The following is a 14,102-nucleotide window of genomic DNA, read 5'->3' as shown; positions in this document are numbered from 1 at the left end:
TCGTCATGTGTAGATATGAAACCGCTTCACTAACAGTCTTTTCAACATCACAGTCTCATTATTTCTGTCAGATTATCACAGAAGTGCTGGATAAAAGTGTATAGTTCAGATATAAACACTGATGTCTACAGTAGTGATCAGATTAGAGGAAATCACCTTTAGAAAGTAACATGACGCTTCAAAGATTGTATCAGTAACATCGTTACACCAGTAGGTGGAGACAAGAGACTGTTAAAAATGTGTTTGTCACTGAATTATTCATTCAAGAGAATCGTTCATTAAAAGTGAAGTCTTTGAGTGAGTCATTGAATCATTCATTCAAGAGATTTGTTCAAAAATGCTGATTCATCCAGTAATGAAACAAGTGAAGTCTTTATGAGTGAGTCATTGAATCATTCATTCAAGAGATTTGTTCAAATACACTGATTCATCCAGTAATGAAACAAGTGAAGTCTTTATGAGTGAGTCATTGAATCATTCATTCAAGAGATTTGTTCAAAAATGCTGATTCATCCAGTAATGAAACAAGTGAAGTCTTTATGAGTGAGTCATTGAATCATTCATTCAAGAGATTCATTCAAATACACTGATTCATCCAGTAATGAAACAAGTGAAGTCTTTATGAGTGAGTCATTGAATCATTCATTCAAGAGATTTGTTCAAAAACACTGAATCAACCAGTAATGAAACAAGTGAAGTCTTTATGAGTGAGTCATTGAATCATTCATTCAAGAGATTCATTCAAATACACGGATTCATCCAGTAATGAAACAAGTGAAGTCTTTAGCAGTGAGTCATTGAATCATTCACTCAAGAGATTCATTCAAATACACGGATTCATCCAGTAATGAAACAAGTGAAGTCTTTATGAGTGAGTCATTGAATCATTCATTCAAGAGATTTGTTCAAAAACACTGAATCAACCAGTAATGGCACAAGTGAAGTCTTTATGAGTGAATCATTGAATCATTCATTCAAGAGATTTGTTCAAAAACACTGAATCAACCAGTAATGGCACAAGTGAAGTCTTTATGAGTGAATCATTGAATCATTCATTCAAGAGATTTGTTCAAAAACACTGAATCAACCAGTAATGGCACAAGTGAAGTCTTTATGAGTGAGTCATTGAATCATTCATTCAAGAAATTTGTTCAAAAACACTGAATCAACCAGTAATGGCACAAGTGAAGTCTTTATGAGTGAATCATTGAATCATTAATTCAAGAAATTCGTTCAAATACACTGATTCATCCAGTAATGAAACAAAAAGTATTTAGCAGTGAGTCATTGAATCATTCATTCAAGAGATTCGTTCAAATACACTGATTCATCCAGTAATGCACAAGTGAAGTCTTTAGGAGTGAGTCATTGAATCGTTCACACGAGACATTCATCCAGTAATGCACAAGTAAAGTCTTTATGAGTGAGTCATTGAATCATTCATTCATCAGATTTGTTAAAAAATGCTGATTCAGGCTGCAATCACACACTTCCCTACTATATAGTAGGTGAAAAACAGTATGTGACAAAAGATGTGTCTGGATTCACAGTACTCATTAAAGAGTAGGGGAAAAGTCTCTGGATGACCTACTACTTCCGGTGAGATTCTGAAGTGTGCATCTGATGGACACTTTACTTATTATTATTTATGAATGACAGTGAAGCAACGCAACTGACACTGGTAGGTCACGTGATAATGACAACATGGTGAACGTGGTAAATCCGGATTACATTCATACTACACACACTCATAATATACAGAACATACTTTTTTTAGCGTTCATGAATTACTTGTTCAATATAAGTACCTACTCAAAAGATGCTGTTTCAGATTCATTGAATGATTCATTCAAATTAATTAAGTTTTTTTTTTTTTTTAAATAGACTGCAGCAATTAACATTTTGACAAAACCTAGTAAATGACTGTGAATTACATGTAAATAAACTGTGTGCTTAATAACTGGAGTATGCTTTACATGAAAAAAAACTATTTCAGTCTTTCAACTTCAAAACTTCACGTTTAATTCGTGTTACTTGCCATTTCTTTATAATTATTCGTGAAACTTACAAGCAATTTCTGAGTGGAAATGGTTTCAAAATAAATAGGCCAAGTACACCATTTTGTTTCCTATTGTGTGTTAGGAGAATGTGTTTCTTTCTATAAATATCTTCCCTGGAAATACTTCATCAGTGTGTAGCTGTAGGAAACGACTAATACGTTCATCTAATTCATTAGCCTCATTAGCGTGTGCCAGTCCAGATGATCATCTCACGACAGGAACATTACCTCTGAATAATGAGCTTCTGATGACTTTACACATCATACGGGCTGCTCGTCGGTCTATATTAATAATCAAAGTCTCTTGCCTCATCTTTAGTTTTACATGACCATCACCACCGCACGACCCTAACAATTAAAGTAAATGCCCTCTCATGATTGGCTGACCTCTTCGCATGTGAAATGAGCAACTAACCACGCCCACATCGAGTCACTGAATAGATGTGTATATGTAACGTTAAATATGGTGGTCATGTGTTTGTTTTGTCATAATCATAATTTCTGAACGCACACGCTTGCTGAAGCGATCGAGCAACTAATGTGTGTCAGTATTCTGGGCATTAGAAAGACACCTGAGGGCTAAAATTAGACCGAGCGCATTGATCAGAGCAGCAGGAGACTCTCGCAGAGAGACTATTGATCGTAACTCGGAAACCGTATAGAAACCGTCTCCATTAACACACACTCACTGTGGCGAGTAAATGAAATGGACGGTTGGCCTGGAGTTTTATTAGGAACTAGTAAATAAATCATGCGCTAGTCTTTTCTCCCCTATTGTGTCGTATATATCCGAGTGAAACGCTTCAGGAACAAGAACAGATGTGGGCGGGGCTTGATTGTGTCTGTGGGCGATTGATTAGATGGTTGTGGTCTGCTATTGGTGGATCGCGTGTGATTGACAGGTTGCCCCGCCCTCGTCATCAGAGAAGAGAAGAGATGCTGCAAGAGGAACTTCAAGATAGCGAGACGCATGAGTTAAACACAATAATGATGTGCACGGAGAAAAAATTTATAATAAACACTGCAATACTAAGAATTGTAATTGTTTACTAGCGAAAGTGGAGCTACCATGAGCCTAATTGTTCTTTGATGACATAGAAAACTGACATACAGTATATGTCAGTAAGAGCTTTATTTAAAGATTTATTTAGTACATTTTCAGTCTCATCCACGGACCAGTTCGTAAGACATGAAACATAAATAAACATACGCAAGTGCGCAAGACATTTCCGAATCTTACTGAGAAGGCCGTCGATTTCAAGCTTTCCATGCCTCGTTTTGACCTGCTGATCAGATTACTTCAGCTCTACACCACCCTTATAATGAGCTCAATCTGATCGAGGCGTTTCAGTCTGACTGAGCCTATGTAAACATAGATGTGTGTGACATAAGCAATTCATATCTACTATAGAGAACAAACGTGTGCGTTTCCTGAAGACTTCGACCTCAGTGGAAAATTAACCATCTGAAATAAATGTAGGAGGACAAAAGTTAGTTATTCCTCACATTAACTCACCAGAACAAAATCACAGTGTCACTTTGTGTTTTTAGCAGTTTGACTGAAAGACCATAATAATAAGACCACGGACTAATAATAAATCACACTTCTTCTATGGGATAACACTGACACAGTGTACTACGGTAACCACAGCAGTTATTAACTATGGGATTCATTCAAGACTGATGCGAACACAACGCGATCACAGTTCTACTGTAGTGACTGTGATATTTGGCACACACTCCATGCTCATCACACCAGGCTTCTGTCAGAGATAATGAGTGCTTGTAGAGAAACAGCTTCAGATGAACGGATCAACACTGCCCCCTGCTGTCATCTGTGGGACATCACGGACCATGACCAGCTGACGGACACTGAAAACCTTCACAGCGAGCTCACCTCAGTTACACCACCAGTCCTTCTCATTCTCACAGCCATTACAAACACTTCACAGTACAGTGCTCATCTAGCAGATATTACACAGCAATACTAGTCATAAAGTTATTGTCAGTCTGTAGCTCAAATCCAATGCAAGAGAAAATACTGTACATTTAAAGGACTCATATTTAAGCTGATATAGCAGATGATGAGAAAACAGTTGGATGGATGGATGGACGGACAGACAGAAGGATGGATGGATGGATGAATGGATGGATGGATGGACAGATAGATGGATGGATGGATAGACAGATAGATGGATGGATGGATGGATGATGGATGGATGGACAGATAGATGGATGGATGGATGATGGATGGATGGACAGATAGATGGATGGATGGATGGATGAATGGATGGATGGACGGACAGATAGATGGATGGATGGACAGATAGATGGATGGATGGATGATGGATGGATGGACAGATAGATGGATGGATGGATGGATGGATGGATGGATGGATGGACAGATAGATGGATGGATGGATGGATGAATGGATGGATGGACGGACAGATAGATGGATGGATGGATGGATGAATGGATGGATGGATGGACGGACGGACAGATGGATGGATGGATGGACAGATGGGTAGCTGCCACAGAAACTATACAATAGCAGCAGTCCTTCCTCCACACTCACTGTCTGAATTCACTCACTCGTTTTCATTCACTCCTTCGAGTTGACTGTAAGAATTGAGAAATTAGGAAATGCCGGACAGTCTGTTTGAAGAGCGACCAGACCCTGAGAGAGGACAAAGGACCTCTCTGGAAATTACCATTTGAACTCACCATGTGAGAGGCAAAGTCTAAAAAAAAAGATTCAGAAAATACATATTCAAATGTATTGCATTTAATCAAAAAATACTTTGCCTTGAGAAAAGGACTATGTGCCGGTATCACATTTTCATGCTGCGATTAATTGAGTGAGCTTTTATCACGGTATACGGTATTATCACGATATTTTAATTGCACATGAGAAACAGATGGATTGGGGGGTGGTGTAAAAAATAAATAAAACTTGCATCACAAGGTGTAATTGTGATTGTCAAAACATTTGGTAACTAAACTGAATTTTATTAAGTTTAGTGACAACATGTTACAATGATTACATGGTACAATGACTGGTAGGCTACTGTTTGTATTGCTTAACACAAATTTAACGATTTCAATTCAATACTTGGGATTTGATTTAAATCTTGATTCAATATTGACTAATTTTGGATAAATATTAGGAAGGCTACAGTAGATAGCCCACATGTTATTTTTTTCTCATGAAAAAAATATATCTCACATAATGCTATGTAACCATATAGAGCCCTATCAGCTGGTATTATTAAAGGTTACAAATAACTAATTAAATCAAATATAATGTGTTTTTTTTCATTATAATAACAATTATGTAATGACACAAGTAAAAATATAATAAATATGTAAAAAAGTGCAGTGCACATATTCAGCAAAATACTCCTCTTTATCTATTTGTTTTAGTCATCTAACATGCTGCTGGTCATTAAATGGTTTAAATGTAACGTTCTGTGACACAATTGTTCTCCTGTTTCATATCAAAAGTAACCTGCTCTGTCTTGTTTGTCCGTCTTCGTGTCCTCTTTGCTCCGCGATTTTTCTCTGCGTGAGAAAACGGATGTGTGGCGTGAGCGTGTGAAGAGTCTCGCGCTGAATGCGTCGAGTTGGCAGCTCTGCTTTTAGAAGCGGGATGGATCCGGATAGATCGGCGGCGGCCATAGACTGTAGGCGGCGGCGTTCCTCCTTCCACCATGCTGCTTCTCCATGTGAGGACTGTTTACATTAGACTAGAAGTGCGCACCGGCCGCATGCTTATACACGTGGCGATTGTTTACATCAGAGTGCGCACGTGTTTCGCGCAGCATATATGCAGTGTTTGTTTAAGCGGTTGATGGAAAATAAGCTATAATGCGCGTTCTAAAAATCTAAATTCGGATTATAATTTTTCGCGGTATTTTGAAGTGCCCGCGATAACAATATCGTGCATATTCATTACCGCGATTTATCGCATTACCGAATACCGGCACATGCCTAAAAAGGACAGTAACACGTAAAGACCTTCCGCGCTGGTCGGATGCCTCCATTGGGCCGATCGAGCGCGAGCTTACAGGACTATACTAGTGGAGTAATGTAGGGAGCAGTGAATGAGGGTATAGGGGGCGATTTCGGACACAGCTTCAGTGTTCTGACTCTGAGAGGCGCGTTTAGAACAGCACTTACGCACTGGCTGATCCAACCTGAAAAATAAGCCTTCGAGCATCAGAAACTACATTATCACACTCGCATGACTGAAACAGCTGCGCGAGAGGCGTTTCAAAGATGGCCGCCGAGTCAAAAGACTCGCCTTAAAGAGACTTTGGCTCGGTTTAGTTTCGGTTTCCTTGGTTATTGATTATGTCCTTGTTTGTTCCTATGGTTACGTATGATTTGCACCTGTTACTCATTATGTTTGCCTTGTATATATCGTTGCGTTCACACCATTGTCGTAATTACAGTAGTCTCGCGAGTACATTTTACTCAGAGCTGTTCACATCCTTGGACTGGGATTTGTGCGTTTCTATGGCAACACTATCAATGCCTAAATGAATATGCAGTGGTCAGGTGGTACAAGGAGAGCTCTCAGAAAACTCACATCTGACAAGCTGCAATTACGAGCTCTACGAGGACGTGAACGTGAACGTTTTTACAAGCTGAAATCTTGTAATTACTGTAATCACAACATGGTGTGAACGCACCTTATATACTCTTACTCCCAGTTCAGTCCCTCGTCGGTCCTCGTTTATTATTATTATGTGGTTATCGCTCTTCCCTGCCTGAGCTCCTGTGTTTCAACTGTTCACTGCTTGTTCATGTTAGATTAACATTAACAAATAGCCTACAACATTTGATCTTACAAATGTATTAGTAATAGTTCAAGCTAACTAAGACCAATAAATGCTGCAGAATTATTGTTGATTGATAGTTCATGTTAACATATAAACCTTATTGTAAAGATGAATAATAAATAAAGATGAAGATATTCATGTCCTCAAACGAGTATCCTGTGCTATCAGCAATAATTCTCCAACATTAAAAGACCAATTTCACTATTTGTTCCAGTTGTTGTTCTTGGCAGGATCAACAGCACTGATGTGTGTGATTCCAGGCAGTTCAACAACATCATGCAGATTATTATTAACAGCTCTACTTAATGTCATGAGCCTGTAATGTAACATGTATACGTTTGTGTGTGTGTGTTTGTGGTGATCAGGACCCACGACACACACTGCTTAGATGAGTACTATAGCATCTCAGTGTGAGATTCACTCATCCAGCCACCAGAGGGAGCCGTCTGCCACCATATACTGCTCACCTGTGCCTGGACCAAGTTTGTCTGCCGGATTTGTTATGTGCACAAAGGATTCTACAACTACTCCAATACACAAATAATACTTACAAATACACAGATGTAAATATATGGATGTGAGGTGAACTTGTGTAAGAGTAAGAAGAAGAAGAGTGGGGAGAAGATGAATCAAGCATGTGATAATAAGGTCCTCATGTGTGTTGTGTTAGCATGATATCTGACAAACTGTCTTCACTGTCCATTGTTGGCTTTTCTAGAAATGAAATAGAGTAGAAGTACACTACAGGTGTACACTGTTATCATAAAATAATCTCAAATCAATATTTCATGTCCCTGTCACTCATGTGGTGAAAAGCAGTGTAACAAGTGATCGGTCTGAACATCATCCCTTAAATGTCCGTTTTAACTCAAAGCTGCTTGCTAATAGTGTGTTTAATGAGCTAATTAAATATCTCAGCTCAAATCAATATTTAGTGAGGCCAATGCCTGCGTAATAAGCAGGATAATGTACATCCAGCTGGTTGTTATCCCAGAATAAACTCCTTCAGGATAGCAGGAGATCCCTACGCTCCACATCAGGGTCCTGGTCTTCCTGTCAGGGTGTATTCTGCCGTAACAACCGGCTGGATGTACATTATCCCTTAAATGTGTATTGTGGATCATTTCTTTCCACTAGTCAGAAAGAAGTGTTGGATGAAGCAAAATAGCTCAAAATTTCAAGATTGACCAGTGTCTGAAAAAACACGGGTTTTACCCATAGACTGTAAACAATATGGACGTAGTGTCCGTGACGTCACCCGTAGGTTTCTGAAGACCGTTTTTGAAGCCTAAAGTGGGCGTGGCCGACCGTCGCCATCTTGGCAGCATCACTCCCGAATTTATTTATTTTTACAGTCAGACAATGAGCTGAGGTGACGTGACGGCTAACAGACAGCAGACAACCGGCTAATGATGACTAATGACCACTGCAGCGGGAATCCACCTGTCACTCAAAAGTGGACACACCCTTAATTATGCAGAAATTTAAGGCTTAATATAATTTAAACGGATGAGTTATAAAAAAATTCACCCCCCTCACAGTTGTCATGAAGGGCAGAATTAGCTGTACAGACCAAAGCCACTTTTTGCACCAGGCTGTAAACATGTATTTTTCTGCTGTAAAGTTGGGCATTTCAACATGGAGGAGATACAGATTTGACTCACTTTTGCAGCCGGTCTCTAGTGGCCAGTCGATGAATTGCCGTTTAATTCACTTCCGTGTTGGTTTCAAGAGAGAGACAGGGAGGTTGCCGCTTGGTTTTAACTTGTAGTGTCTTGCCTTAACAATATGGCACTCAATAAAGGGAAACTTCACCAGCTGGCAGGATGAGCTTTCAACAAAACTTGTCTGCCTATGCAGTAGAAAGGTGAAAACACCGGTGTTACCTGACTATAGAAAACTGAAAATAACCCCGCTGTTTTCTTCCCTTTTGTCAAACAGGTAGTAAAACTTCAACACCCATAATGCACTGGGCTTGTTGCGGTCCAAGGCCACTCCCACCAGTCTGCTCTGGATACGCTTGACCAGAGTCAAATACCGCCTTGCTTTAGTAGGAAATACTTCTAAGCAAACTTTCACTGATAATGGTGTCGACTTGTATCGCTCCCGGGTGCGAGCATTCAAAGAGTAAACGTTTAGCGGGAGTTTCTCTGGGTTTCCAGTGTAGGATCCAGAGCTTTGTAGACGGCGACTAAAGGGTGCATAGAATCTTACATACAGAGAGAATTAAGAGAAGGAAAATATGATAAACCTTCATGCTTGCAGTCAACATTTCATACTGGATGAGCACAAACACAGTGTTTTAGACCAAACGAAGGGGAAAACTGAAAGAAATCTGCCAGTTCCACCTGAAGCAAAACTGTCGCGTTCAGGTGAGAAAGATGTTGCCATAGTGATCCAGTTTTACCATAATGCTGTTCAAAGAGTGGATAAAGTATGACACAATTTTCAGTGTAACTGTTCTGTTAATAACCCTCTGCTGATCCGACAGTCCGTGGGCTGGAATACAAACATGAGGAAGTATAATCTGTAGTTTTCTAACATTTCTACTGACAAATCAACATGAATCACTCGGTCCAGGTAACACACAGAAAGAGGAAACACTGCTCATTTACATATACTACTAACTAGAGGTCACAGATTCATCGGTTTTGCCGATATATCGGTACCGATAGTTGATTGGTGGAACTATCGTTATCTGCAAAAATCCACACCGATAGTTTTTCCGGGTTGCGTCCGTTGCTGGATCGGCTGAGAAGAGACTGCTGGCATTACACAGAGCGAGAGCGCCCTCTAGAGGCGGAATAACAACTATCACTGGCTGAGTTGCTAACGTTAACACGCGAGGCAGCGCGCGGCACGGAGAGATCACGCTCCACGGAGAGCGCAGACGTTTAAAACACAGACAGCGAAACGGTATGAATACAGAACACTAAAGTACATATTGCCATGTCATTATAAAGTAATTCATTTGTTAATTTCTAACATTAGTAGTGGCTACCTCAAGCGATTAAAGTAATGTGACAAAAACACACGCAAACCTGACCCAAATGTTTAATGTCGCAATTGTTACCGTATTAGTTTATATCCAGCTGGTCACTTTTATGCATTCATTAGCCGGTGAAGTTTAATATTTAAAGCTAGTGACGTGATTGCTCTCTCAACATCGACATGTTCATGCAGTCGACAGAAACATCGACACATCAGAAACGCATTCGATTTCAGGTCCTTTTTTTATCACTACAATACATATTGTTATTTTGATGAGATAATCATCAAGTGTTCTAAAATAGAAGCAAATAAAGAGAGATTGTACATGTAATATAGGTCTACGTTTATGTAATTTTAATGCTCTGGGCTTTTCAGATATTTAAATATGGCCATCTTTAAGCACGACTCTTAAAGAAACACATATTTGACCTGTAATATTTTAATGTTTAAATTATTTTCTGTAGAGTTCATTCAACTTCTCGTTTTAATATATTCATATTAGGGCTGCACGATATTGGAAAAAAATTACATTGCGATATTTTTTTTCCCAACGATATATATCGCGATATTGCGAGCCATCAATCCAGTAGCCTGGGTGCCAGCCCGAACCCCGCCCACAACATTTTTTGGTCGGGAAGTTCGGTCTGGACTCGCTCCGTTGAGGAGCTATTATGCCCGAACAAAAATTGTTCGGACCAATCAAATTGTCAGGGCGGGCTTTATACGATGATGGACAGATGAGCAACGGTAACGTAATCATCCACGTCACCAAAGAGCGCTTGATTTGAATTAGTTTACAACAAAGATGACTGCTGCTGGAGAATTGAGATTTCACGAGTTCACATTTACAAATAAGTCAGATAGAATAAATGCGTATATAAGATTTCACACAAATAAGTCGATAGAATAAATGCGTATATGACGTGCTGTCCGAGGAGAGGGCTGTGGGCTCGGTAGCCATACTCCCCCGTATTCCTGGTTGTGAGAGAACAAGACAAGAGTGAGGATTCGGGGTGGTGGAGGGATGCTGAAAAACTGTCAAGGAGTGTTAGGTAAGTTGACTGAGTGAATATGCTTCCTCATGCTGATAGATAGGGTAACGTTAGACACGGTATTGTTTGATGACAAGTTGATATTGGATTGATTATTTGTACGTGCTCCTCCCGAACTTTGTTTATGAAACATCATGTGTAGATTCCGCCATCGCGTCTGTTATATCGACAGCGCATTCATTTTAAAAGAGGAACAGAGAGCTGCGACATTTTGTTGGCTGAAAATATGAATGAAGAACATGCGTCATTTACTCCGTTGCTCTGATTGGTTGTAGGCCTATCCAATTGAGTGCAGAGTTTTTTTTTTTTCTGGTTTGGTTGAGACACACCCCATAATCAAATCTCTATGGAGCAGTATCAGACTCACATTCTGACTAGAATCTGAGTATGACGACGTCAGGCTATCAATCCAGGCTAAAGTCAATAATTACCATTCCATGTTATTAATAATTTCACTAATAAGCAAGCTTCATTACAAGTAAAAAAAAGGCCACTTAATATTTTATTCCAGAAACATATTTCTCTCAGAATTCGGTGAACGTTCTTCACAGGACCTAACGTTCTTCAGGTTCTAGGACCCGAAAAATTATGTTTTCTGTGCTGATTCAGTGACGCGTTCATGTAAACGGCACCTATAACCAGCAAAAGTAATGATTAATAATATGTAAAATATTGCGATGTGACATTTTAATTGTTTATTAATAAACAAGTGTTTTCTGTAAAGATTAAGTTGACAATACTGACTCGCGATCTTCGCAGCAGTGATCGGGAGAAATGCACTTTTCATACAGATTAGGCTATTATTATTATTTTTTTAATGGTTCTGTTTAAAAGTAGAGATTTCTATTTTATTATTATTATTATTAGGTGTGTGAGGCGAGTAGGCTACCTTTTATGCTGAGTTGCGGTTCATGGATGATAGCTTATAATCTCCAGTTCAGGCGCTGGCTGCTATTTAATATTTATTTATTAAATCCAGGAAATTGGATAATGAAATACTGATTAAAATTAAGATACAATTTATACGAAATGAAATTTGTTTTAAAGAAAGGCTTTGTGCTTTCTGTTTGAGGTATCTGTGAAAGTTTTAAAGCAGTCTTTTACTGCCGCTTTCATAACGGTCGCGTCCTTAATAACATTGTTTTTTCCTCATAAATGCGAACACGAAAAATAAATGACTTTAAAAATAAAAAAACATCCACAACTTTATAACACTCCAGCAAAGTAGCCTACCTCTTTTTGGTCAACATCCTCCTTTTTGTAGACGAAATAGGCTAGTCCCAAATAGCTGACTGAATTTTGACTTTTTTGCGGCGGATCCTCTTCGTAGCGCATTTTTAGCTATAGGATTGCCAGTGAATGTTGGCTGTGAGCGGTGAGCTGCGGCACAGCGAACCAATCACTGTGCAGGCACGCGGAACGCGTATGTCACCCCAGCAAAAAGTCATACAACAATCTCGTGTTTACTGTGTGCTACTAACGTTACCCTTCACATCGCATGTTCCGGCGATGTGACTATCGCTCATTCGCACATCGCGATGTCGATGTTAAAACAGAATATCGTTCAGCCCTAATTCATATTTATTTCATTTAGCACAGGAGCTTGGAGTGTTATGTTTGTTTTTAATCACAGTATCCATTTTAAAAAATATCGGTTATCAGCATGTATACGGTCAAACCTAAATATCGGTCTCGGTAGAATCCACTATCGGTCGACCTCTGCTACTAACAACACACAGCGGGTTTGAGTACTGGGGTTTATAATATGGCATTATTATCTGAACACATCACACAGTACCAGACTGGAATTACAGATCTAGAGTTTGGGAATGACCTGCAAACCTGAGCCCAAATCACAAGCCAGAAGATGTTGATGAAGATGATGATGTCAAAGACCCATCCAGTCCAGAAGCACTGCTTCACACTAGACTGATGCACAGCCGCATCTTCATCACACACACACACACACACACACACACACACACTTTCCTCCAGAGCAGGTGTACTCACTGAACATGACGCTCTTCTCGCGGTGGTAGTATCCATCTGAGGTCTTTTTCTTGAGCATGGAGCACAGGTCCACTCTACACACACACTCGTCTCCGAACACACGGCTCTCGAAGTCGGAAAACAGAGCCGGATCCAGCTTCTTAATGCCCTGCGAAGACACACACACACACACGTCACACAACGAGTCCAGAGCAAGCAGAAGGACACACACAAGAGGCAGTCCAGTGGGGCTGGAAGTGTCTGTCGGGGCCGATAACCTCGAGAGGAAGCTTGAGCTGTGGGAAGATTACACACACACACACACACACACCTCCCTATCTGTGTCCTCCACATGGAGCAGAAGCATCAGTCCGTCTGTCACGTACACACGACACACACAGCTCAGCGGATGTGGAGAGAGTTTCAGACCCTGTCTCTGTCTTCATGAGCACTGGGAGTGGAAGCACTCGAGTTAAAGCGGTGTAATGTGTGTTTGATCTGATTGTGTGTGAGTGATGAGCGGGAACAGGAGATCTGGCGTCAGTCTCGCCCCTCACTGTCTGAACAGACGGCTTCATCCTCACCACACCATCAAACTAGAGCACTTTAGGCTTTTTCATGTTTTTGAAACAAGGCTGCTTTTCTTTAATCAAAAATGCAGTAAAAACTGTAATATTGTTAAATGTTATTTCAGCGCTATCATGCTCTTTTAAAGGCTCCTCATGTTGTTTTGTCTTCTCCTACAATAGGTTTACATGCAGCCAAGGTCAAAAACACTAACTCTTTCCTCGCCATTGACACAAATGTCCAAATGTTTAGAAAATTATAGGGTTTTTGCTCAATTATGTAACAGGGTAGGGGGCGCTGTTACACATCTGCTAAAAGAGAACCGAGTCTCCGGATCAAAAGAGACGCAAAAGAAGCAACAGTAGCACTGATTATGCACGTGTAGTTTAGGACAAAAACATGATTTTCTCAGCAAGAAACACATAAACACAGAGTCACACAAGACACGTAAAGTGTTGCCATGGCAACAGCTCAGAAAGTGTACAAATGGCTGAGGGTGTAAATATGCTAATACGGGGTCTGTCAGCGGTCGTGGGCAGAGCATGAGCAATATGACATCATATTGCTCAGAAAATCCAAACGGCCTGATTATTGAGAGT

The 14,102-nt window shown here is 40.0% G+C and overlaps 2 protein-coding genes across 7 annotated transcripts in view; one reads left to right on the top strand and one right to left on the bottom strand.

Annotated features, from left to right (window-relative positions):
• The window catches only part of LOC311304860 (dynein axonemal intermediate chain 1-like), a 674,193-nt gene that overhangs the window by 233,123 nt on the left and 426,968 nt on the right, over window positions 1-14,102 (top strand). The gene's annotated exons all lie outside the window — the stretch shown is intronic.
• Window positions 1-14,102, bottom strand: part of akap7 (A-kinase anchoring protein 7) — a 49,018-nt gene that overhangs the window by 24,279 nt on the left and 10,637 nt on the right. For all 6 annotated transcript variants that reach the window (XM_084432191.1, XM_084432188.1, XM_084432187.1 and 3 more), the window contains exon 7: window positions 12,958-13,105. In XM_084432191.1, coding sequence (XP_084288317.1) covers window positions 12,958-13,105 — 148 coding nt within the window. The remainder of the gene's footprint in view (window positions 1-12,957; window positions 13,106-14,102) is intronic.

This window comes from Rutilus rutilus, assembly GCF_951802725.1.
Source record: "Rutilus rutilus genome assembly, chromosome: 15".
Lineage (NCBI taxonomy): Eukaryota > Metazoa > Chordata > Actinopteri > Cypriniformes > Leuciscidae > Rutilus > Rutilus rutilus.
This window is presented reverse-complemented; position numbering and strand designations above follow the sequence as displayed.